The sequence below is a fragment of the Sturnira hondurensis genome, unplaced genomic scaffold, assembly GCF_014824575.4.
Source record: "Sturnira hondurensis isolate 20B ecotype Veracruz unplaced genomic scaffold, ASM1482457v3 Scaffold0006413, whole genome shotgun sequence".
Taxonomy (NCBI): Eukaryota; Metazoa; Chordata; class Mammalia; order Chiroptera; family Phyllostomidae; genus Sturnira; species Sturnira hondurensis.
This window is the reverse complement of record NW_028079044.1, coordinates 48637557-48663081: the sequence shown is the minus strand read 5'-3', so window position 1 is coordinate 48663081 and position 25525 is coordinate 48637557. Positions and strand designations below refer to the sequence as shown.

The 25525-nt window shown below is 56.4% G+C and overlaps 1 protein-coding gene across 1 annotated transcript in view; it reads right to left on the bottom strand.

Moving 5' to 3' along the window:
* TG (thyroglobulin) overlaps positions 1-25525 on the bottom strand; it is a 202785-nt gene that overhangs the window by 159100 nt on the left and 18160 nt on the right. The window contains exons 11-22 of the mRNA XM_037048581.1: positions 24814-25053; positions 21610-21744; positions 21155-21232; positions 20483-20595; positions 19524-19626; positions 18202-18402; positions 14581-14793; positions 13247-13401; positions 10176-10332; positions 8725-8949; positions 3679-3828; positions 789-959 (exon numbers count right to left, since the gene is read on the bottom strand). Of these exons, the coding sequence (XP_036904476.1) occupies positions 789-959; positions 3679-3828; positions 8725-8949; positions 10176-10332; positions 13247-13401; positions 14581-14793; positions 18202-18402; positions 19524-19626; positions 20483-20595; positions 21155-21232; positions 21610-21744; positions 24814-25053 (1941 nt within the window). The remainder of the gene's footprint in view (positions 1-788; positions 960-3678; positions 3829-8724; positions 8950-10175; positions 10333-13246; positions 13402-14580; positions 14794-18201; positions 18403-19523; positions 19627-20482; positions 20596-21154; positions 21233-21609; positions 21745-24813; positions 25054-25525) is intronic.

Sequence of the window (25525 nt, the reverse complement as noted above, 5' to 3'; positions counted from 1 at the left end):
CGTATCACCTCTTATGCACACCATCACTAACATGCTCAGCTCCCCAGCCCGTGGCCTTCATATTCCCATTTACAGTTGAGAAAACTGCTGAAGGCAAGTGCCTTGCCCCAGACGACACAGCCAGCCAAGGGCGCCATTGGGATTAAACTAGTTCCGAGCCCGCTCCCATCACCCTGCGCCCCGTAGGAGGTCTCTCAGCCCGCCACAACGTTCCCGCCCATCATCCCATTGCAGGCCTACGCCCTGACACTGCTCGGTGAGTTCTGTCTTCATGGGAGGGTTTGGCCTGCTCAGTGTCTCAGGGGGCCACTGCAGGGCCTGTGGACCAGAGAAGTTGAGCAACCTGCCCTGGGATGCCCAGCAAGTAAATTATGGAACCAGGCCTGGCCCTCAAGCCTTTCCACAACATCCCACTGAGGGGAAAAGTGCTGACCAGCTCTTTGGAGGCAAACTGCCCCCCAAAAGGGAAGCCTCAGAAGGTTCATTTTTTAAATTCTTTTCTCATGCATCCGCAGGTATTTGGGGGGACTGTTTTATGATGTCTAAACCTTACTTTCCAATGATTAAAAATAAAAGAGAGAGAACAAAAGAGCAAAACACTAATGATTGGTGGGTCTAGGGGATAGGTATTTGTCTACCCTACTACTATTCTTTCAACTTCCACAAAGATTAAAATTGTTTACATAAAAATTGGAGAAAAATGCCTCTCTCCTGTCGGTCCCTTTCTAGGAAGCCCTGGAGACCACCCCATCCCCCACAACGTGGCTGGTCTCAGGGCCTGCACGTACTCAGACACTGGGCGTCCGTGAGCAGGGCCTCTGTTTCCGACCACAGCAGCCTCCGCCCCTCGTCGTCCACACAGAAGGCCCTCCCACTGTCCCTGTCCCTCTGGCTGGCTCGGTACTGGCCATCCTGGTCACACTGCAGGCCCATCTCATTCCTCTGACAGTCGGTGACACCTGGAACCAAGACATGGACACAGCAATCAATGATTGATGACAGGCCTCTGGGGTTCCGCCCCTCAGACTCCCAGGCGCCCAATCGCTAGTCAGATGTGCAAGTCACAGGTCTGAGCCAGACACTCTAGCTTAAAACTCATTGGTGACTCTACCCTGACCATGTATGGCATCCATTACGCTATACTACGTTTAAATACAGAAATGTTTTCCTTTTTCTATCAGACTCTTAACATCTTGAGGACAGGGAAGGTATCTCTACTTGTTCTGATTTTCCAGTACGTACTTGGCACGAGGAAAGTGTGTGCATGTTCAGAAGGGAAGGCCTGGATGGGCCTCCAGGGCTGCGAGGTCAGTGGAAGGCACCCTTTCCCAGCAGCCCACAGACCTGGCTAACAGCCGATTCTCTATCTCTTAACACTGCTAGTCACGTGACTAACCGCTGACTGCTGACGACATGTTCTGCAAAGAGATACAAAGGCTACTTTTTAAATGACATGCTTTATATGCCATATATGCTATACATGAATTAAGTTATCAATCAGTCAATAGCTACTTGGTTGTTAACAGAACCTCAGAAATCATCCAGTGGACCTGCAAGGCTAGGAAACAGGAGAAAAATGTTTTTAAGTGAGAATTATAACACAGACCTTAACTGTGTAGAGAAACTGAAATCCTAAAAGCTATCCCAAGACAAAAGGAAGCCCATGAAATATAAACTGTTGGCATCATTTAAAACCTGGCAGACTCTCCTGCCCTGTGCTTCTCCTCAATACGATTCCATCTAAGCACTCGGACCACATAAGGCAGCAGGCAGGAGGGAGGAGTTAATGAGCCATGGAGAAGCTCTGAGGCCTGAATGAGACACTCAGCACAGGCCCCGCCCCCAGCCCTGGAGACCAACCCATCACTGAAATCTCATCTACACCTCCAGTGGGCTGGGAGTGCGATCACATGACAGCCCTCCCCGCTGCAGGGAATTCTGCCAAAGCTCATCCCCATGGTGGGATGGGGGTGAGTGCTCACAGTTCTTCATAAGCATAGTAGTGGATTCCACTTCGCTGTGAACTAAATGTTTGCCTCGAGTTCACAGGTTGAAGCCATTAACCACAGTGTGACGGTATTTGGAGATTGGGACCTTAGAGAGGTGACAAGGGTTGAGTGAGGTCATCAGGGTGGAATCCCCATGACAGAGTTGGTGCCCCAACGGAAGGGGAAGACCCGGGAGGCCCCCACTCTGCACGCACGCTGCACCCCAAGAAACTAACCGCACTGGCATGCAGGTCTGGGACCTCCAGCCTCTGAAACAGTGAGCAATGTTGGTTGCTGAAAGCATGCGCCCCACAGTAATGTGGGTCTAGCAACCTGACCTTGACAAAGACACGTTTTATAACCACCCTAAGCATGTTGCACCACTGGCCTCATGTAACAAACGAGGAAGCTGACCTTCAGAGGAGGGAGGCGACTCGGCCTGTGTGCCAGACCAGGAGGGAGGGAGGGCAGGGAACGAGAGGATCTGCCTGGGACCTCGTCTCGGCCCCTTCCTCTGGCCCGTCATGCTGGTACCACCCCTCCATCAGCAAGGGTCAGTACGGTATGCTGACCCCCTTAAGAACACCTTCCTCTAACAGTGTGCCAGCCTCTCACGCCGCCCCAAACCACAGAGGCCGGGGTTGCTGTGGGCGCATGGGGAGCAATGCCCCAATGTCAAGGGCAGGGCACACCTGCTGAGGACTGTCTCTCTAGGAGGAAGGTCAGACTCCTGGCCCCCAAACTCCTCTTACTTTCTCAGAATTACCACCCTACTTCCCTGCTCTCCTGACCAAGGAAACTGCCTTTATCAGAGAAGGTGACTTGATCTCTTTCAATTAATTATTTTCATATTCTAGGCATTCTTCCATTTTTAAACAATAACAGTTTTCCTCTTGTTGACACAATTTCAGGCTAACATAGAAAAAAGAAACCGCACAAGGCAAGTCATGAGTCCCGGGCAGGAAAAACCCAGCAACACCCAGGTGACTGTCACGTAAGGAGGCCAGGCGAAATCACGTGACATATGGGAAGTCTGCGAGTACACGCAGTCCCGAAGAAACAGAAGGGCGACAGGCCTGTGGGCTGCATGGTGGTGAGGCCAGGAGGTGGAAACTGTCTTTCACTTCTCAATCTGATAAGGCCAACCCGAAAATCAGAGGTTTCAGAAGCAGACGACGCCCAGATCGAAGGCCAGCCATGCTGCCTACTAGCTGAGTGCCTTTGGCTAAACTACTTCTCTGAGTCTGAACCTTCCTACCTGTGAAAGGCCAGCCCACACTATTTCCCTGGAAGGGGAACGGGGAGGACTGAGTGAGACCGCGCAAGGAAAACACCCGGCCCAGCCCCCAGCAGGCACGGGCGCACACAGACGGGGTGGCAGCGACCCCTCGGACGTTTGGCTGTGTGTGCGTGGTTTTCAATGGTGGGCGATGCTGTCCCCATGCAAACCACTCTGGTGCTCTCCGGAGGCACGTCCCATCGCCATTAGAACTTGGTGGGGCAGAGGCAGGCCTCTGCCACTAACGGGGCCAGTGACGCTGCTGAATCCACAAGGGACATACAAGGGACAGCCCCCCCAAATGAAGAATCATCTGCCCCAGAGCTCAATGGTGCCGAGGCTGAGGCCTTCCCCTGCGGCCCCAGTGCACCGTGGGGTCTGTGTTTCCCAGCGGGACCCTGCGGGACTTACAGTGGGTCTGAAGGAAAGCTCCAGCAGAAACGGTCGTTCTGCCCCTGGGACACGGGACGCAGGTCAGGCTCCCCGCCCGCTCCTGGTAGAACCCCACAGGACAGGGAACGCACTGCTCCTCCTGAAAATAGCTTCCTTCAGGGCACTTGACTAGAAAAGACAAACAGGGAAATGACGTTAAAGACGAGGCTCTGTCTTTACAGCAAAAACCTCACGACACGCAGGGCCTGCACGCGGGACCCCCAGATTGGTGCCAGACCTTGGTCCTTTAACACACGTGTGTGGGGGACCCGATGCAAGCCAGGCCGGAGGGCCAAAGGTGAGCTGTGAGGAAGGCAGACAGGGTCCTGCCCCACAGGAGGTGACAGGCCAGTGGGATGAGAGGGTGTCAGACAAGGATTTCAGAAACCAGTGAGATGAGGCAGGTAGGAGGGCTTGCTAGCGAGCAAGGCCCCGCGGACCAGAGACGCTTGGGACGAATGATGAGAGGCACCCTGGGCAAAGGTCTCAGAGAAGGGACGTCCAGTGCAAAAGTGCCGAGGGAGGCGTGAGTTTGGGTCACTCACAGAATGGGAAGGAGAAAACCCACACAACGCTGGCTGCGGAGGTAAAGCTTGGCAGACAAAGGGAAGAGGTGACAGTGGAGAGCAACTTGAAAGATGAGGTGCCACCGTAAGGTACCACGGGAACATTTCCCAAAGGGAAGGGCACCGTGCAGCACAGTGTGGGGGAACACATGACTTCGGATCTGAGCCCCGTTGTCTCCAAACCGAAGCTTTTCCTCCATCCACCAATTCAACCAACTTCCTCTGACCGAGGAGTTAGCACAGACGTGTGGGGCAGGCCAGGATGGAGCCAATGGTGACTTCACCACTCCCACCACCGAACGCACTCACCCCGGCATTTCTGAGTAAATCAGAAACTCGAGATGCAGCCTGGAAACTGAACCTGTGCTTTCCAGCCTGTCCTGAGCAGTTACCAGCCTCACATAGAGACTGTGGTTTCGTTCCTCCTATGAGTCAGGCTGTTGATCATCTCTGTTTTAACCCCAGTCCTGGGGCTGCTTTTTCAAGTGGTCTCCAAATTCATGGCTGAAGGCAAACAAAACCTCTGCGGCCTACCTGAGCCGCCTGCCTCCAGGTCCGAGGGGCAGGTGAAGGGGCTGCACACTCAGTCGGTCGCAGGCCTCTGGGCGATGCTTAGGGACTCATATTCTGCTCCTTTGCATCAAGGATATCAATGGTCTTGTCCACCCGAAGGAGGCCTTGTGTAAGCCAGAATGAGGCAGTGGCTGCATTATCGTCCTCCTTCCCACGCAGGTGGGCCCTCTCACAGACCAAGTCCACGGCAACCATGGGGCATTCGCCCTTCAGTTAAGCCCCTCTGTGAGTCACTGGCAGCCCCCTGTGGCCTCCATTTGCTTCTCCACAAAACCAGACAACGTGGCCTTTTGTGTTTGTGAGTTTCACGAAGGGTTTGGTCACGCCAGCTTGGTCCCATCGTCCTGCAACCGTGATGGCGAAGTGTCTGCTGCAGGAAGCGTCTGTGAGGAACCTTGATGGTTCTCCACCCCCTGGCCTGCCCCGCTCAATGCCGTGCCTGGCACCGCCACTTCTGGACTTAAAGCTCACCCATGATGCCTCCCCACCAGTCTCAGCCCCTGGCTGTGCCCCAAGGCCCCCCGACTCTGGTCCCTGCCTGTCTCCTTGCCCCCCCTCCTGCCACATTTCCTGAACACCCCATTCTCTAGCCATGTAAGTCACATTTAGTGTCCCCCAAAAGCCACACCACTTCATGACTCCCTGCTCTTGTGTGAATCTCCATTTCTGGGATGTCTTTAGCAGCCTCCACACAGGTGGGTGCATGTACACACACAAGCACATGTACACACATAAAACATGTGCACAGACACATCCTTGCTTGTCCGCTCTTGTCCAGCAGCAGTTGTAACTCACCCTTCAAGTTCATGCCAGCCTTGTCCCCCAACAAGCCGTCCCCAAGTGCCCTGCCTGAGGCGGACAGAGCTCGGTCACGCGATGTTTTAGTTCTCTTCATTTACCTCTCTCCAACCTCTTTCAAGGACCGTCAGTTCCTTGAAAGCAGAGCTGCGATTCGGCTTCCCTGAGTATGTAACATGGCGTGTGACACAGAATTACATTTTGAAAGCTTAGATGGATGGGTGAATGCATAGAAGGAAGAGAGAAGGGAAGGGTGGATGGAAGGAATGAAGACATACTTCTGCAGAAAAGTCCCATACAGAACTAGCTCCACATAAGAACCTGTGGTGAATAAATAAACTTTAGTGTCCTCCAGAATGGAAAATGAAAAACCCAGATGATTTCTCTGGGATCCTCTTTAACGGGCCAGCCTGGCACTCAGGCTGCCAGCCAGTAATTCCAGGGAAATCACAGGACTGGCCTTGAGACCAAAGGGTGAACGTAACTGACCCTCCGGAACTACAAACAGAGCCCCAAGCCCCCGCAGTCTCCAGTCCCTAGATTAAGGCCACCAGGCCTATGGGAGTCGTGGAGGTGGCTATTCCCACCACCCTCCAAGAGGATCACCCAGATGAGCCCCCTGAGGCAGCCACAAATACCCCGCTTCTTCTCCACAGGACAGTGTTCTGCTTGTAGCCCCACAGCTGTGTTCCAGATGTGCTTCAGAAGGAAAGAGAGCCAACAGGGTTGAGAGAAGAATCTCGGTGTGATCCCACCGAGGAACCCCTGGCTGAGTCAGAAGACACGCGGTGCAGAGGACGGGACAAGGACTTTGGGATCAGAGACGCTGAGTTTAAATCTCAGCACGGCCTACCGACACCAAAGCCTACCTGGCCCCTTAGAGAAAAAGATCGCCAACTCCTGGGCTGGAGCTGGTAGCGCAGCCCAGGGAAAACCTTCCATTTCTCCTCCCCCTGGCACCCCCGCTGTGGCTCCCACTCTGTCTGAAGCCCGTCACCCTGGGGCCAGTTCTGACCGAAATACATGCAGGTGTCCCCCTTCGGGAAACAGTCTCAGCTTCCCTCCTCGCCTCCCAGCTGAGCTAGGGGACCCATCCTGGCAGACAGGAACTAAAAACCTAGCAATCCAGTTCCCAATCTGTAAAGCTTGGGATCAGATCTCTAGTCTAGCTCCTTTATCGTATAGGACACGGGTCCCTACCTCCCACCCCTCTCTCCTCCTCCCCAGCCCTGCCAGCATCCCCCCGAGGAACGGGACTTGCTTAAAGGCACAGGCAGAACAGGTGCCTTGACCTGACCCCTCATTGGCACCCATGTCCTCCACCTCCTATTGCTCCACACTTACGGGGGCACACCTGAGTCAGTGCGCCTCGGAGTGGGGCTCCCAGACCCCTTCGCCAGCTCTCCCTGGAGTGACTAGGAAAGCAGCTCCAGCCACACACGCCCACCCCACCCCCAACTCAGAGACGGGCAGTGGAGCCCAGGGCTCCCCGTGGGGAGTCAGAGGACACGGCAGCAGGCGCTAGAGCACACCTGCATCCCCATGACCCCATTTCTCGCACCCCGGCAGGTGGTGCCATCCACCCCTCTGCCAGTTCTTGTCCTCTGTGTCCGGCTGCTCTGGTTCCAGAGGACCTGGGGTCACTCACCCTCAGACCTTCCGTTTCAGGAACCTGAGTCCCTCCCTTGAGTCACCCCCGCTCTGGGCTCCACATGGGCACGACCTCATTTTGTGCAAGCCTCAACCCGCTCCTCTGTCACATGGGGACATTCCCTGCCACCAGGGACTTTGGGAGAAACACTCGTGCAGGTGCGTTCAAACGGCAAACCCTCTATAAATGCCGGTGCGAAGCGGCTGTGTTGCTGGTGTCTGGGTTAAGATTTGGCTGCATCTTAAGCTCCACTTGGAGTTCAGAACTTGGCATGGATTTCATGACAGGAAAGGAAGGCCCTGGAGCTTCTGTGCTGCAACCAATATAAACAAATAACAAAGAAGCGTCTCCCTCAATAACAGTAAAAGTGACTCTGCGTCTGGCGTCACGTGGGAGGAAGGCTTTTCTTCATTAGACCTTGGAAGTTTCTGTAGCAGACAGAACAATGGCGCCCAAAGCTGTCCACGCCCCCATCCATGGGGCCCGAGACTGTGTTCAGTAACACGGCAAAGGGAAAGTAAGGTTGCAGATAGAATTTAGGTCGCTTGTCAACTGCCCTTATAACAGGGAGAGCACCCTGGGTCATCAGCTGTCTTTAATTTCCAGGGCTGAGAAAGGACAGGCAGAATCCAAGGGAGCCGTGACCACGGAAGAGTGGTCAGAGGGCTATGATGCCACTGGCTTTGAAGATCAAGAAAGGGAGCCATGAGCCCAGACATGTGGGCAACATCTTGAAGGTGAAAAAGTCAAGGGCGGCCTAGGGCTTCCAGGAGGAGGGCCGCCCAGATGACACCTTGCTATCAGCCCAGTGAGACCGAGGTCAGAGTTCAAACCTGCAGGACTCTAAAATCCTGAATGCGTTATTTGAAGCCACTAAGTTTGTGGTAGTTTGAAGTGGTAGCAACAGGAAATTCACACATCTCCCATTCAAGGAATTTGCAGCTGCATTCTAGTGAAGACAGCTTCCAAGGCTACTGACGTGCAAGGCCAAGGACAACCCTCGTCAACCTCCACCAGGAGCAGTCCCCTGAGCGGTCAAGTTCAGGGCTCATTGATGGCCCTCTGGAGGGGGGGGCGGTGGCGAGCAACCCGTTGCCACAACCAGGCTAAGAAATCTCATGGAGCACATGGGGTAGGCCCTGGCCTTTGTCACAAAGACAGTGCACCCCAGACCCCGGGGTCCAGGCTTATCAAGAACCAAGAGAAAAGGATAACTTCAGTCATCGGGTTCTCCCTTCTGTCCCGCCATCTGCGCCTCTCATTTCAGCTGCTACCTTCGGGGTGGTGATGACCTGCCCACGCGTGGCGGAGGACTGAACAACTTTCACACATACACAATCCTCCACTCTGTCTGCCCACGCTCTGGGAGCCCTGGTGGCCTTTCCCACGGCCCCACACGGCTCAGTAACAGCAGTCCAGGGAGGGGGGTAGACCTACCGCACCCCAGTGGGTCCTGAGTGGCATTGCTGGCAGCTGAGAGGAGGTGGAATCCTTCCAAGCACCCATATTGTGCCCTGGGAAAGGTGCCAAAGCCGTCCCCTCGGAGGAAGCGAACGGAGGTGTCTGCGGGGAACGGCTTGGAATCCAGATGGAGCTGGAACATCCCACTTTGGATCAGATCTGCGAAGCGCCCAGCCAGAGCCTTGCCCACTAAGGCTTCCTCTGAAAGACACAGGGTGGACAGCAGTGTCATCCCACTGTCCTCTGCGGGGGTCAGGAGGATCGGGGACAGAGCCACCCGGAGCACGCACACCGAAAGGAGACACAGGTATCATCCAGTGCACCACTGCACAGAAGGGGAAACTGAGGCCCACAGAAAAGGACGACTGGCACGACGTCACACAGAGTCAGAAGACCAACTAGCCCTCCAACCCGCATGTGCCACGTGACCCCTGCTGGCAGGGGACATCACGACTTCAGTCACTAATCTAAGGTGCACCATCTCTGAGCCTCCTTCCCCCAGCTGCAAGATGGAATCGCCCCTCTTGCCATTGCCAATGGTGATGAAGGAGACCACATGACGGGGCCACCCCAGGAGAGGACAGAGCCTGCAGGAGAGGACAGAGCCTTCCACTTCCATGTTTGCTGAGCCAGCCTCCTGCTGCCTCACGGCAGGGGCTTCCCAGGAAGAGGGAGCATGAGCCCCAGCATGGAGGAGTGTCCACAGCAGGCTGTCGTAAAGCCAGCGAGGCCTGACACTAGGAGGCAACACCTCTCTGCCTTTTGAAGCTCCAAACGAACCCCACCCAAGTTACCCAGGCTCTTTGTAGAGGAAGACAAGGGAACCTTTAATTCCTCATGCTAGGGGGTGAGGGCAGCGGATGCAATTGCCCCTCCGGTGATCCCCTGGCCACCTCTTCCAGAAGCTCCCCTCACAGGACAAAGGTGAGCCTCGGCCAGTCCGACCCTCGGGTACCACAAACTCCACCAGGTTTCTCCACAGACCTTTCTCCTCCCTCAGTCCACCCGTATTACAGCTGCCCTGCTTGGACAGCAGGGTCAGCAGTGAGAGTGGTCGCAGAGGATTCACCACCCAATGTGGGCGGGACGTGGACAATGACCGGCAGAGACTCTTCCCCACCATTCTCTCCCTCCCACCCTTCCTCCACACCTACAACCCTCTCTGTGCCCAGAAAATCAGGAGGGGAATTAGAAGACGTTCACAGAAACACAATCAGGTGACATGATTTAACTCTAGTGAACTGTCCACCAGAAATATACTGGTTTTTGCAGACTGTCCCATACTTTGCTCCCCCTGCAGGCCAGGTGAGTAAGAGCAGATGCTCACAGGAAGGCATCATGCCTTCACCAGCCCCACCTGCCCGAAGAGAAAACTAGACTCGGGGACCTGACATAGCTGGTGTAGGGCAGCAATGCAGGACACGTACCAACGTCATGCAGATCAGGCAGAGAGGCTGGTGGGATATCCTCCAATCGCAATTTCCACGTGACGTTCACTCCTAAACGCTCCCTGGTCAGACACTCCACCTGCACTGTGGAGTCATCGCAGACGGGAATGGAAACGGGGGTCCCAAAAGTCGGCACCTACAGAGACAGACGCCTGCAGTTCAGGAACACGGGAGGGGGCCGGCTTTCCTGATCCCACAGCAGATCCGGACTCCGTTCATGCTGCTGCTGGAGGAGGTCATCGAGAGGGCGCGACTGCGGGGCGACCTGCCGGCTGCACCCAGGCCATCAGAGGCTCCTCACTCCTCCCCCATACTCAGGACACGCGCTCTGCCCACCGTCCCCACAGGGGAGGCTGTTTCAAGGATGCAGCCTTGAGGTGGACGAGACTGAACCCCATGAAGGTCTCTGCATGAACTTTGAAGACTCTGGCGGGCGGTATGGAGACCTACTCATCTTGCCGCCGCCCCAGACAAGCCAGGCACGTGAGTCCCCTGCTTATGGGTGCTGTCACCTACCAACCTGGAGCAGTCTCACTCTCTTCCTCTCTCCTTGCCCTCCGCATGGGGGCCAGTCTATCAACCAACCGGTACTTCCTTTAGTCCTCCCTGCGACCCCCTCAGGGCATGAAGCATTATTAACCCCTTTTACCCAACCTGAGAAACACCAGGCTCAGAGAAGGTGAATAACCTGCCTTGGTCACACAGCTTACAGAGGTAAGTAGAGTGAGAACTGAGTGTCCTGTGCTTCAAGAGCCTGGAAGCTCCTAATCCATGGTACCATATTTCAAGAGTGAAACGATGTCAGCCGACTGGGCAAACGTCCTCACAACAGGTACACCCAGCAGGAGGGACACAGCCCTTCCTCCTCACACACCGTAGTGCCCACGGGCTCCTCTGCTGTGGCCACCCAGCCTGGCTTCTCCTCCCAACCTGGGTGCCGACGCCTCCGGTGCCCCCTGAGTGTCTGTCACCCCAAGGCTCTCTCAGGATGGGTGGGTGGCGATGGGCCCGGAGTGCCACACCAGCTCACCCCGGGAGCACTCTGAGCTCCTGGGGACGACTCTGGGGGGCAGCCTGTACTTCAGGACATCATCGGTATGGCGCGCCACGCACAGACTGGCACCACGCTGTAGTACGCGCCACATGCCACACAACACCCAGGATGAAGGTGATGTTCATACTGTTGTCCCTGGATGGGAAACGGCTGATGCCAGCCTGGCAGCGGGTTCCATGCCTGAGCATTCCCCGTCAGTCAGACCTTGTGCAGAGTGCTTTAAACACATGAGCTAGTTTAGTCTCTAAAACGATCTGTGGCGTCAGGATTATCATCACTGCCCACTACAGATGAGGAACTGCCAACAGTCACACAGCGAACAAACAGTAAAGCTGGGATTCAAACTCCTGCTAACCCAGAACCTGTGACCTCAACCTCTCAGCAGAGTGTACCAAGCAAGAGCTTCAGCTGCCCATAGTATAGCACTTAATCCGACCCTCCAGGCTAGGTCCTCTTGGCCTCACTGCACAGATGGCTGACGTGATGGTTAGCAAGACCACTCAAGGCCCAGGTCAAGCAGGAAGGAAGTGGGAGAACCAGACTCTGAACCAGATCCATCCGACTTGAAAGCCTGTGTATCATCTCTGACCTCTGAATAACACCTGCCCCTGACCCAAGAGGCCCTCTCTCTCACTGTCACACCCAGACACCTGTTCCTGGAAGCCCCCGCCACCAGGCCGCTGCCCTGACTGCCTTCTCACCCATCTGTCTTCAGAGGGCTCCTCTCTCAGGTCTGGGGATTCTGGGATATTTCACCCCTTGCTGTGCGAGGTTTTATTTCATTTCACTAAATGGCTGCACCGTGTCTACACCCAGCCCTCGAGCCCAAACCTTACTCCCCCTGACGTCCCCTTTCCCCACAGTGCAGTGTCTACTAAGTAAGCCATCCGGGCAGCCCTGCCTCCCTGATGTGTCCCAAATCCTTCTGCTTCCAATCCCGTATGAAAGAGCCTGGACGGACCTGGACGTACAGAGCAATGTGCGATCTTGGGCGACAGTCTCTACAGCCACCACCACGGAGGGCGGTGGCACCCGCTGAACGGTGCACTGGACTAATGAGAGCTAAGGCAAGTACAGCCCCACCCCCCACGCTGGGCTCAGTGAGCAACGGGAGGGAGCGCTGGGATTGGTGCCAGGTGCACTTCTTTGGGGCAAAGGGGACAATGTCTGTTTCTGTTTGTTTTAGAATCAACACTCTCTGGCCTGCTTGTGTGAAAATGCGTTTTCTGCAAAATTCTTAGCACTGGGTGCTAAACACGAGTTGCTCCGATGAATTAGCAAACTGTGAGCAGAACAAGGAATTACTGAGTTGAGTGACTTTTGAAGACTCACTCTGTGAATCCCGGCGGCTTCAAACCACCCGTGCCTGTTACACGGCGAAAAGCCTGACGTGCATTGTTTATGGTTTCACGTCCTTCCAGCTGGCGTGCACCAACCTCCAAGCAGGGAGGACCCCGAATGCCTTCTCACGGGTCTGCCAAGAAGCACGTCTGTCCCGGTGGCACAGGGAGTGGGCCGCGGCACCTCTACCGCCCTGTCCTGCATTCCTAGGCTCTTTCTCCACGGGCAGCGGCTGCACTCCGTGGCGTCACAGCTCTGCCATTTCCCAGCCCTGTGCCCCCAGGCAATCACTTAACCCCTTCATCTTCACTCCCCCCGATCCACAAAGCAGCAATAACAGGGTCACTCTGAAGCCTGCATGAACCCATCCATGGCAAGGGATGCACAGTGCCTGGCACACGAGAAGTGCTTAGCACACATCTAGTCTGACATCTTCATGTAGCGAGAGTGGCCGGGAATGAGATAGATTCAGACTCCGCCTCTGCCACTGCACAGTTGGCCTTGGCCGAGCTGCTTTCTCATCCCGGGCCTCAGTTTGTCCACTGGTGAAATGAGTGGGTGTCAAACTCTAGGTTTGTTTGAGCACTGAGGGTTCCTAAGACCACACCCCTGAGCTGAGGCCCAGTGCCCGAGGTGGGGAAGGCCGGGCACCTACCTGGATCTGGCAGAAGCCTCGGGCGGTGAGCTCATCTAGGATGAAGACCTGGAACGCCAACAGCAGGCCCGCATAGTCCGCACTGCACACCTTGCCCAGCGGGAGCCGGAGCTGGAACTGTGCTTGGGTCTGCAGGGCCTGCCACAGCTGCAGCCCTGCAGGAGTGTCAGAGGTCAGCAGGCGCAGGGGACAGCCCTGTGGGACCCTTTGCTGTTCCTTCTTTGGTCTTTTTACCCCTGCAAAAATGACCCTCCTTCATTCAGTTTGGAACACACAAGCACTGCCATGTTGCATTGTCATCCTCAGAGCCTAAGTACTTCCTAGCCTGACAGCTGGTTCTGGAATTTCTCAGCACTCACAAGCCAGCACAGCCTGCCTCAGTCTCCAACCAGGCTGCTTTCCACATTGGGGGCCCTAGTATTCTTCTTGGAAAAGCTTCCATACTATCTTGCATTCCAGCAGGGCAGCGCCGTGTGGTTTTGCCAGTTAAGAGCAGACACCACAGCCCGTAGGAAAGGCATGCCCAAGGTTGTTCAGTGCACCCTGCACCCCTGTACAGAGCAGACCTGTGCTCGGCTTTCGGAGTTTGAGACCCACACCTCTCTCCTCCCAAGTCCCTTGCTCTTAATCCACTTGTGACCAGCCTGCTCTGGATTTCAGCTCAGGCCATTTTGTCATAGTCAGGGTGACAATCCACTTTATTTGTGCACATCACACTTGGACTTTTTCTGGATAGCCTTCTCTATCCCAGAATGCTTTGCAACAAACACTGTCCTTTGACACTCTGCCAGCCACTCAGCCGTGAGCCAGTCCCCGCGCCCGCCCCTGCCTTGCCTGGCTCAGTAACGATGCCAGCCTTTGCCCAGGCAGACACAGTCGGGAGCCCAGGGCTGCCTCCCAGCCAGTGCACGTGGACGTGTGCTCGTGGCCGGGCAGGGCAAGAGCCCTGCTGACATTCAAACAGGGCGCAGGCCCACAGCTCTGCCTGGCACTAGCCCCGGAGTTCCAGGTGCACCTGGGGGAGGGAGCGGCTTGTGTGGAAGAGTCTCACTCAGATGCCAGACAAGCAGCTTGGAGCTTGTCAACACCAGAATAACCGACATGGCCACTGGAGCCCCTGCCTGTGAACACAGTCCTCTATCCCAGACACCCCAGCGGCGCCTGAAATGATGGCAGCTCTCCAAGGAGCAGGTAGCTCCAGAGAAGCCACAAAGGGGTCTGTGAAGCACACCGGCTCCTTCTAGAAATGCTCCCCAGGCCCTCTCTCCTGCCCCGGAGGCCACCCGGTGCACATGGAAAGGCTATACCGGTGTGGAAAATGCAAGGCCACTCACGCTGGCAGGCCCGGGGATGAGGCGGCTGGGACAGCCAGCGTCTCCTCTCAGGGCTGCACACCAGCGGCCCAGCTGGGAACACACTCTGGGAGCCCCGGCGGCACAGCAGCTGGCACAGCTGGATGGCAGTGCCCTCTGGGCTGGAGGCTCTCTCACACAGGATCACTCCATCAGCCACATCTGATGCATTGAATGGCAGTGGGCACTGCGGGCCTGGAGGAAGGAAAGAGGGCCAGCTGTGGGTCTCTGCCCAGTGCAGGCAGCTGAGCACCCCTGCCTCTCTCCTCCTCTTCCCTACCCACAGATATGCAGGGCTCCTCGGAACCTGGCCTGGGCCTGCTCCCTCCCTCCCTGCCCCCTTCTTGGAGGAGCCCGTTGTCACTCAGCTTCAAAAGACCCTGCATCGAGGGTGACTCTCAGATCTTCATCTCCAGCTCAGACCTCTCGAGCTTCTTCTCATCTCGAATCCAATCACCAACCAGTCCTCTCCACCTCAAGGCCAACATGTCATAACTCACTGCTGCCCCCCGCCCCCCCCCCCACACACACCTGTCCTTGCTTCAGTACCTGGCACTCAACGCACGCACAGCCCCGCCCACCACCCAGCTATCCCAGGACAAAAACATGGCAGCCCTCTTGGACAGTCCCCTCTCCTCTGCCCAGGGGCCAGTGAAGGCTGTGGCTGCCCGGTTCTCAACTTCTCTGCATCTCCACTGCACTCCCTTCGCCTTGTCTTTGGACCCTTGGGTAGCTTCCTCATCCAATCCGGCCCCCATTCCCGACAGAGGAATTGTAGCCAAGCTGGACGTCAACCCTCCGTGCCCCGGGTGCCTGCTAACCTGGCCTTCTCTCCCCACTCCCCTCTGCCCCCAGGAATGGCTGTCTTTCCCTGAATGGCTCTTCGCCGCACACCTCATGCACCTCCCTCTGCCTGCTCATCTGCCTAGAGGACACTCTGTGGACCCTGAGTTATCAGCCCGACACCCCCAGCTTTCTAACACCTTCCGTGGTTCTCCTAGGCCTTCCTAGGGCTCCTTTCTCCAAGCTCTTCGGCAGCCGGCATCTTTCTCCACGTTGTCAACGAGTCAAAGAGTCCAATCACTGCCCACCGTCTCCCCACGGGACAGAGCCACGAGGAACAGAGGGTGGCTTTCCTCTGCTCACCCAGACCGCAGCACAACGCAGACCATGAACGTGGGTGAAACAGGCAGGTGAGTGAGTAAATTAAAGAGCAGACACACTCAGTGGGATGATGTCGCACCGGACCAGAGATTCAGTTAATTATCTGACTCTGGGGCACAGCCTCCCTGCCTGTTTATGTCTGGGCCTGTGATCTGCAATTCACACGTGATCATGGGGACTCGGGGGCCTCAAAGATGGACAGTGACTCAGTTTGAACTCCAAGGTGCAGCCTTGACTTCTTTCTAATAAGAACGATAGCCTCTGGCCAAGAGTTTGCATCGTGATTTGCAGGGGGCTGAGTTGGTTCTTACACAGAGTCGGCCGTGGGCCCTGCGGCCAGTCTGCCAGGCTTTGAATCCTGGCTCAGTCATGTACCAGTTGAGAGTCCTAGAGCAAGTTACTTAACTTCTCTGTGACTCAGTTTCCTCACCCTGAAAATGGTGAGGATAGTGAGAATGCCTACCTAAGGATGGAGTGACTCAAAATTAATTAAGGCATGCAGGGAACTTAGAAGAGTTGCTGGAACATAATAAATACCCGACAAATGTCAGTTGTCGTCACTGTTATTAACAACAAAAGGAGCATGCACTGTTGCCCACAGTGACAATTTTAGGATGCGGGTGTTTGCGTAGTTGCCCTTGGAGGAGACCCCTTGTCCCACAGACGTGGGTGCTGAAACACGGGAGGCTACCTCCTCTGCCCCACGGCCCACAGCAGCAATCGGAGAGCCGCGGGTGACCCCAGAGGCTGTGCACGGCACCACCGGGCTGCACAGTTCACAGAGACTGTTTGAGTTCACCCTAATGGTGACTCTAAGAAATCACTATGACCCCGCATGCCCATTTCACAGAATGGGGAACTGGGATCCAGAGAGGCTAAGGGACTCACCCGAGGCCACCCAGCAGGGAAGAGAAGAGCTGACATCCAGTCTGTCTGGCTGGCTCCCACCTCTGAGCTGTCTCCACCTCACTCGGCAGGAGGCCAGGAGGAGGAGCCTTGGGGAGGCTCGTGTTAATGTTGGCTGCTCCACTTGCTATGTGAGTGCCTTGGGACATGCACGTGAACCTTCGAGCCTCAGGTCTGCCATCTGTAAAACTGTGGGACTGTCCTATCCACCTACCTGCTCGGGATCAGGGATGGGAAAAGCACCTGTTAGCAGGTGAATCTCTGCACATGTGAGCTATGATCACGGCACCCTACAGGACCGCCACGTAGGGACTTCCCAGCCCCTGAAAGAGCTGCGTTCCCAGGCCTGCTACTGGAGGAGACACAGCGGTCTGCTCCCCGGGGCCCTGGGAATTAAGAAATGGACTGTTTCCATCCTGGGACTGGTACCACTTCCCTCAGAAGCACACAGCAGGAGTCCCTCTCATAAACACCCACTGTGTGCCCTGCATGGTGGCAGCTGCCGAGGGCACAGAGGTGTGCATGACAGGGTCCTTCCCTGACCGCGGCCCCTCACAGAAGGGGGCGAAGCAGGGCTCGGGAGAAAAGCTGGGCCGTGAGACTGTGGGCCCATCACAGGTTGGGGGCGTGAGGCGGGCGGACTGGAGGGGAAAGCACCCCCACGAAGACTCCCATTTTGTCTTTACAAATACAAACACAAGTTCATGAATACAGGAGATCCTCTTTCCACATAAAAATCACCAGACTTAATCAAACGTCTCTGCAGTTCCAAAAGGTCGCTCCGAGATGGCAAAACTTAAAAGTGATGCTGAGCACAAGAACCACAGACGAACACTGCTTCCATTGGAACCAGAATCACTTGGCGCAGCAGCTGTCAACGCCGCCAGACCCAACACCCCGATCTGTGGGAAACCCGCTGCAATGTCTTTATTTATGGTCCTGAAAGGAGATTCGGAGTCTGCCCTGCTTGCTCAGGTGAATTTTAAAATGATTGTAATGCCCTGTGACTTGAGTAGACAAGAGAAAGGCCAGTAACTGATCATTAAATAATAGATTTGAACACATAATAATCTATTTCAATATTCTAATACATACTCCTATGACATAGTTTAATACTTGATATCCAAATAGTTTTTAAACTAGAAATAAAAATAAACAAGTCAACACCTGCCCAAATTCCCGTGGCCCAGGCTGACACGGATGCCTCCCCACCGAGAATGTGCTCTCGGGCCCCTTTTCCCCCCTTGACATTGGGAGACCAGGACCTGGAAGCCCCTGGCCAACCAGCCTGCGCTTCCTGGGTGCCAGCCTGGAGGATCCCCACAGGACCTCTCCCCAGTCTCAGCTCCAGGGCTGAGCTCTTGTAGGAAGTGGACACCAGTTTCAACCTCATGGGAATCAGTGGCAACCCCGTCCTCGTGCTCACCCCATCGCCCTGCCCCACTGCCCTGCCCCTCTGGAGTCCCTCCCGCCCCTCCACAGCCCACACCCCCAGCCTGAACGAAGGAATCGATGAGCAGGGCCATGGCTTACTCTCACAGGCTGGCTGGCTCCCAGCCACGCGGGTCCCGGGCACTTCCTCTCCGCTGCCCCGGACACACCAGCAGCTGCCCTGGGCTGGGTCACACTGCACGGGGTAAAGGCCTCTGTCCTCTGCCCCACAGGCCAGGGTGTCGCCTGGGCCAGCTCGCCTGGAGAGGACGCCGGTCTGGAGTGATTCACAGAGGCCCAGGCCTGGACACAAAGACAAGCCTGATGGAGTCTTTGCCCACTGAGGCCCCAGAGCCCCCACCACCCACAGGCACCACCCACCACCACCTGCATGCAGGGTCCTCCTGGGGCTGCGCTGCTTCTTGCTGGGGTGCTGACCTCAGGCAGGGCAAAGGCTAGGCCTCACTCTGCTGTGCCCCCCACCACACACACACAAACACACACACACACACACGCACAGCCTGCCCTCAAGGAGCTCAGAATATGCAGGGAGATTTCACATGTGAGCAACTGAAAGCATTTGAGATCTTGCTTCCCAACACACGTCATCAGCTCAGCACAAATAAACTCTCATTAAAAAATATATATAAAAACAAATAAGCGAGCAATTATAGTTTGGAGTGGTAAGAACAACAAGGGCAATTTAAGGGCCCATAGGAAGGCCCCGAACTCAGGACAAGAGGCCTGCAGGGACTTGGAATCAGCCGGGGAGGGTGGAGAGGGGTGGGAATATTGCAGGGGGCAGAACCACAATACAGGAAGGCCTAGGAGGAAGAGTGTTGCCCTCTTAAAAAGCCCGACTAGAGCTTATTACCCCCGGATCCCGAACGGTGAGAGGAGGGGAGGCAAGACATACAGGAACCACGTGCTCAGGGTAGGTGGTGAGCAGCGCGGGCCTGGCCCTCAGGACCACAGGGCATGTGGCTGGCTCTCAGGCAGAGGACAGACATCAGCACATTTGCACTTGAGGGACAGCATCTGGACCGCACCGTGTAAACCAGGCTGCAGGGCCAGGCTTGGAGCCGAAGGACTTGGCAGGGGCCTTCTGTGTCACCAGTGCTGCTCATCTGGTCACCCCGCAAAGGCACGAGTGCCCATCTTAATTGGGGCCAGCACTGGCTTGTGCTTCTGGGTTACAAAGCACTTCCCGGCTCTCTGCCGTGTGCATTTCTCCCAAGAGCCCACTGAGGCTGGGAAACATTGCACCTGTTCTACAGATGAGGAAACTGAGGCACAGTGAGGGCAGAAGCTGCCACGGCTCTGGAAGTGGCAGAGCTGGGACAGGCAGCCAGCTCCTGGGACATCACACCCAGACCCGGTGCACGGGAGGAGCCAGGGGCACAGGGAGAGGGGCGACTACTCACACTGGGCACTGCCATTTGTGCTGGGCACGGCGCCCTCCCCCGAGGCCTGGTCCACACACCAGACACCAGCCTCCGTCGCCTGCAGCCTGGCAAACTCTCCTGTCTGGGACAAAGCCGAGGTTGCGTCACCCTGGGGAAGGTGCTGGTGCTGCCCCCAGGCCAGTGAGCAGATGGCAAGAATGTCCCTTCCAAAACTACCAGTGACAGAATATTCCTTCCAAAACTCCTGCACACGGCAAGAGGCTGTGTGGGGGAGGTACGACTCTAATCCGGACCCTCTCTGCCCATCACCGGCACTGACGGCGGAACAACCCCATGATGCAGGGCCCCGGGTACCCCATTCTAGGGCCCTCACCTGGCTTCCATAAAGCCCCTGGGGGCTGGGCAGAGCAGGTGGTACTGCTCCTACCAGACTGGTTATGGGCCAGGAAACAGGCCCAGGGGCTTCACTCAGCACATCAGTGGTTCGGAGTCCAGCAGGATTCCTTTCTCTAGGAGCTTTCTCTCCCCAAACCCACGGCTGCCCTGAATTATTACAGTCACCCAGGGCGCTGGGGAGGGCCATGGAGTGACGTCTCCCATGGAGGTTGAGAAAATGGGATATAATGTGTATTCGACTCTGCCAAGGTGACTTTAGAGAAAGCACGCACATGTGTAAATGATTTTTCAAAGACTCTTCACGACCGGTACTTCCTTGGGCCCTCAAAACAATCCCAGCACCAGGCAGGGTGAAAATGTGGTCTGATCACATGATGTCCAAAAAACTGACGCGCAGAGAAGGTGAGTAAATTGTCCGAGGTCACTCGACAGACTCTGCCAGGACTAAGACAAAAATTCACACCTGGTCCGTGTGAGTTTTTAACAAAAACAAATTTACTGAAGACTAGAAAATTCATCCTTGCCCCGCAGAAGCAAGTTCTGGCTCCCTCCGCAGCCTGCCTGGGCCTCCAGGGCCTTACCTCCAGGCAGGTTGGGATGAACAGGTCTCCTGGTGAAGGGTCTCCTTGGGATCCAGCCTGTTTCCAACCAGAAAGCAGCGCATTAGCTCGGGATCTCTCACAGGTGGTGGGGCCTACGGAAGAGAGAGAGAGAGATGCTCTTAGCAGCCTAGGGTAGGTCCAGGGCAGAGCGGAGAGCCAGGCTGGCTGAGCATCCGAGCCGTGCCTCTGGGTGGGTGGAGGGACCCTCACGGAGCGCTGGAACCTCATGGAAGAAGCGGGCTGAGGTTCAGGACAGCGATCTGTGTGAGTGCATCACCTGTGAGATGCAAAGTGGGCGGCTGATTTCCTGGGTCGGACACCAGGGAGAGGCTCTGCTGTAGAACAGAGGTGAGCTGGTGGATGGAACCACAGAAGGGGCTGGAACTGCCCAGGAAGCAGGTCTGCAGGGAAGCCCAGGGCCCTTCGCCTCCCCCTGCTCTCTCCCCCCACCCAGGAAACTAGGAAGGGCCAAGGTCTGTGAGGGGTCTTCCAGGCCTGGGGACTTGGGAAAGCATGGTCTGGCTGCACACAGCGGCGGGCCCACGGAGCCTCCACCAGTTGGGTAACAACAGCGGGCACCACCAGCCCTGAGTGCCCTCTACCAGGCCTGGGCAGGGGAGTGGGGTCGGGGCGGGGGTCTGTATCACTTACACTGCGGGGCCTCAGGGGAGTGGGCCGTCAGCGAGGCAGGGACGTACTGTCCCTTCCCATCCACACACCAGCAGTACCCTAGAAAAGAGCCACAGCCAGAGTTCAGGACGTGTACAGGGCTCATCCCCTGGTATCCCACAAACCACTATCCATCTTTTCATTCCTAGCAGGGCCGGAACAATCCCCTACCCGTTCCCCTGGCCGACATTGCTCACAGTCACAGGCCTTAGCACCCTAAGCCCCCCAGCAATCATCCACTTGACCTTCAGGCTGGTAGAAGGTCACTGCTCCCCTTGTACAGGTGAGTCACCCAGAGGCCAGAGAAACTAAGGGATTCGCCACCAGCTACCAAAGAGAGCCCTGAAGTCCGGCTCGCTCGCCCTAGTGCAGGGACCTTTCCACTAAATGAAGAGGGGGTGCACCCCCAGCCTCCCACGGGTGCCCATCTCCCTCACCAGTCCCGGTGTGGCACTGCACAGGCTCCCAGCCTCCAGAGGCGTCGCACCGGGGCACGTAAGTGCTAGGCCGAGGAAGGGACACTGGAGAGGAGTCCCCCAGGGAGAGGCGGAGGTTCTGATAGAAGTCGAAGGCTGCAGTCGGAGACAAGAGCAGATGCGAGCCCCTGACCAGGACGGCTCCACAGCATGGGCTCTGCCACCGAGAAGAGCCACGCGCATCCCTGCACCTGCACGCAGAGGTGACACAAACGCTTCCACCCAAAAAGAGACAGTGGCGCCTCGAACAGTGACCAAGCACTCACCAGGCTGTCCCCGAAACTGGAACGTGAGCTGAAGTTTGAGGGAGTCTTTGTCACCCTCTCGCTGTGACTCCCATATGAAGTCACCCAGGTCAATGACACGCCTTCAGTAAATGAGGTAACGGCAGCGACAAACACAACCCTTTAACATGCACGATGCCCAGGCCCAATCAAAGCTCCTGCTCTGATGAACTGATCCCTCACAACCACGCCCCGAGAGAGGTGGCACTTCCCCATTTCATGGGTGAGAGCGGCTCACCTGCGGGCTCACCGCCCGGAGGGGGCGGTGTCGAATGCAGAACACAGAAGCACGTCTGTGCTCTTCCTCAATCAGCTCCCAGAGGTCGGCACTTCCCCCAAGGCAAGGGAACGGGCTCAATGAGGAAGCTCCACCATTCACAGAGAGTCACCCAGCTGATCACCAGGCCCTGTCCTGGTCCCCACATCCCCCAGTCCTGCTGGCTTCCCCCCACAGCATCCTCCACCAGGGACACACTGGACATCGCGTCTGCCATTTTGTTCCAGTCTCTGCCATGGCAGCCTCTATTAACCCTTTGGTGCAAAGATTCAAGTTTATTTTGCACATGGAGTAGTGTTTGCCTGGTCATAGGCACTCAAGAAACACTTGGTGAGCGAAAGAAAAGACGTGCCTGCGCGAGAGCAGGGGGAGGGAAACAGCCACCTCACACCGGGGGGCTCTCCCACCTCGCCCCCTTTTGGCCATAAGCCTTGTGGCTCCAGGAGCAGAGAGCGCACCAAGCTCAGGACCCCAACACCCCAGTCACAGCCCATTGGAGGAGACCAGGGCCCACTGGGCCCTGTGGATAGGACTCAGGAGTCCCACAAGCTTCTGCCCAATTCCTGGCATGGTATCTCTTGGCTGTGTGATCGTGAGCAATTTGCCAACCTCTCTGAGCCTGAGCTTCCCCATCTGTGAAGTGGGTCTTAACAGGGTAAGTGTGTGTTTATATCAAAAGAGCTATGCACCAAGCCCATGCCGGGTATAGCTATGGACCTTTCCCTCTGCACCCGCCTCACCCGGGGACGCTGCTACCATGTTCTGTTGGCCAAAGACACTTCGGTCCCTTCCTGTCCTGCGGCTCTAGTCTTCGGACTCTCTGGAACCTGGAGGTCTACACTCAAAGCTTCCTCTCCTCTACAACAGAAGAGATGCCTCTCCCCGTCTTGAGGAGTCCTGGGAAAATCAGCCCTTCCCAGTGGAAAATGCCCGACTCCAGCCCGACTCCAGTGGAAAATCCCATCACTGCCACTCAACAAATAAATCTCTGTGGCTCCAACAGCTTCCCGTCCCCTTCCCTACATGTCCTCCACTAACCAAAGTGGTCACAGCTCCCAGGGCAAAATCCCACCCTTTATAAACATCCAGTCCTGTCCGTGCACCCAATGCAAAACAACTGGTTTCCTGCCCAAAGCGAAAGTCCTCAGGCCTCCAAGGAGCAGAGAAAGAGGGCAGGGCAGAGGCAGGACAGATGTCGAAGCAACATTTGCTGGGCCCCTGCGATCTGCCAGGCCCAGGATATAAGGATGAATAAGACAAGGCACAATGCTTTGTCCTCCAAAAGTGATGACAGGGGGCAGGGGGCGGGGGGGAGCAGGACACAGAGCTGGCACGTGGGAGGCGTTCACCTCAGGTGGGATTAAGGGAGCAAAGGGAACAGACCCACCCATACGACAGCAGACCTCTCGGGACGGGGAAGCAGGGCGTGCTGCCCACGGGAGTGGGCACTATCTGTCTTGGCACAGATGGTGGCCAGAGGTGACTGCTTTGCTGTCTGTCACCCAAGACCAGACGAGAAGTCAGCTGAGATCACCTGACAAGGGATGGGGAATGCAGGCAGGCTTGGAGACAGGGATCTTTTGTCCCTCTCAAGTTGGCATGGGGTGAGAGAGCCAGGAGAGGCATGGGGCCCCTGGCCGGAGCGGAGAACGAACAGGGGCTATGGGGCAAGACAGGTCTCGGCTGGGCAGTGGCTGGGCAGGGCACAGAGAGTCAGGGGCAGACCACGCTGCACGCCCAGGCTGTGCTAGCTACTCGCTGGCTCAGCCTGGGCCTGCGACTTAACCTGTTTCTGCATTTTGAAAAGAAGCACAGCAGCCATTATAGCATCGCCCCCAGGAAACTGCTGGGCAGTCAGACCCACTTAGCTCGGTCAGCGCCCAGCCAGGGGTGGGAAAGTGCCCACTGTGGGCTCTCTGAGCGGCTTCTCTGCCCCACACAGGTACAGGCTGGTCTTTTGGAGGTGGCATCAACACTAGGCGAGTTCACAGGTGGGAGGCGCCCCGAACCAGTAATGTCTCAGTATGGAGGGTCCTTTTGGTCCCCACCCCACTCAGGGTGCTCCTAAATTCTTAGAAGTGGATGGAAGCTTTGGAACTGGCTTTAAGGGGAGTATGAGCCTTGGGGGTCAGAGCCCCTCACACGTTAATGAGTGTGTGTGGCTTCATGGGGGGCTCCAGGCACCCTCTGAGATGGAGACTTGCCCCCACTGGCTCTACTGGAGCGCTGGGGGGCATCTTGGAGAGCCATGCATGCCTCCGCCTTTCTTCCCCGGGAACCCACTGGCCTGGGGAAACCAAGGCAGCAAAGCCCTGAGGATGACAGAAGAGCAGCCACCCCAGCTCCTGCCCCCCCCCCGAGAGATGGGAGGAGCCACGGGACGTGTGCAACACTCACTGGACTGGGCTGCCAGACGCACAGCATAGTCGCTCCCACTCAGAAACCGCTCTACGAAGGTCTCCCGGGGTGGGGTGAGTGGAGGAAGGGCGAGCTCCTCGTTGGTCAGCCTGATGCCCTTGGCCGCTAGGAAACTCTCCCCCAGAGGGAACCNCCCCCCCCCCCCCCGAGAGATGGGAGGAGCCACGGGATGTGCGCAACACTCACTGGACTGGGCTGCCAGACGCACAGCATAGTCGCTCCCACTCAGAAACCGCTCTGCGAAGGTCTCCTGGGGTGGGGTGAGTGGAGGAAGGGCGAGCTCCTCGTTGGTCAGCCTGATGCCCTTGGCCGCTAGGAAACTCTCCCCCAGAGGGAACCAAGAGTTGTTGGAAGCCAAGACCACCTCTTCTGTTTCCTTAATGAACTGCAGGACCCGAAGCCTCGCTTCTTCACAAGAGCCGGGACCTGGGGGTGTAAAGACACCACAGACGCAGACAGGTGCATCAGTACGTGTGGCTCCCCGACCCCTTCAAAGTGTGCACACACATGCACACACGTGTGTGCACACAGACATGTCTGCTTCAGCCATTTCCTTCTCACCAGCTCTCTCTCCACAACCCAGACTGCTTTTTCTGATTTGCCTCCACAATTTCATTCACTCGAGATTCATGGAAGACTGACCCCCGGAAGAGGATTGGTAATCACGAATGTCCGTTCAACACCAGGCACTGCCCAAAGCATGTTCACTCAGACTATCCGATCTAACCCCTGCAACAGCCGACATCTGTGTGTTGACTTTGAGGTTAGCCTCTTCCTGGAACTTGAAATCTTAACGGAGGATCCAGTAGAGGGGTCTCTAGGCCACTCCAAATGCCCAGGGCATGGCAGCTCCCATTGCACATTCTTGTTACCGAACATTCTAAAAACCCACTGGCTG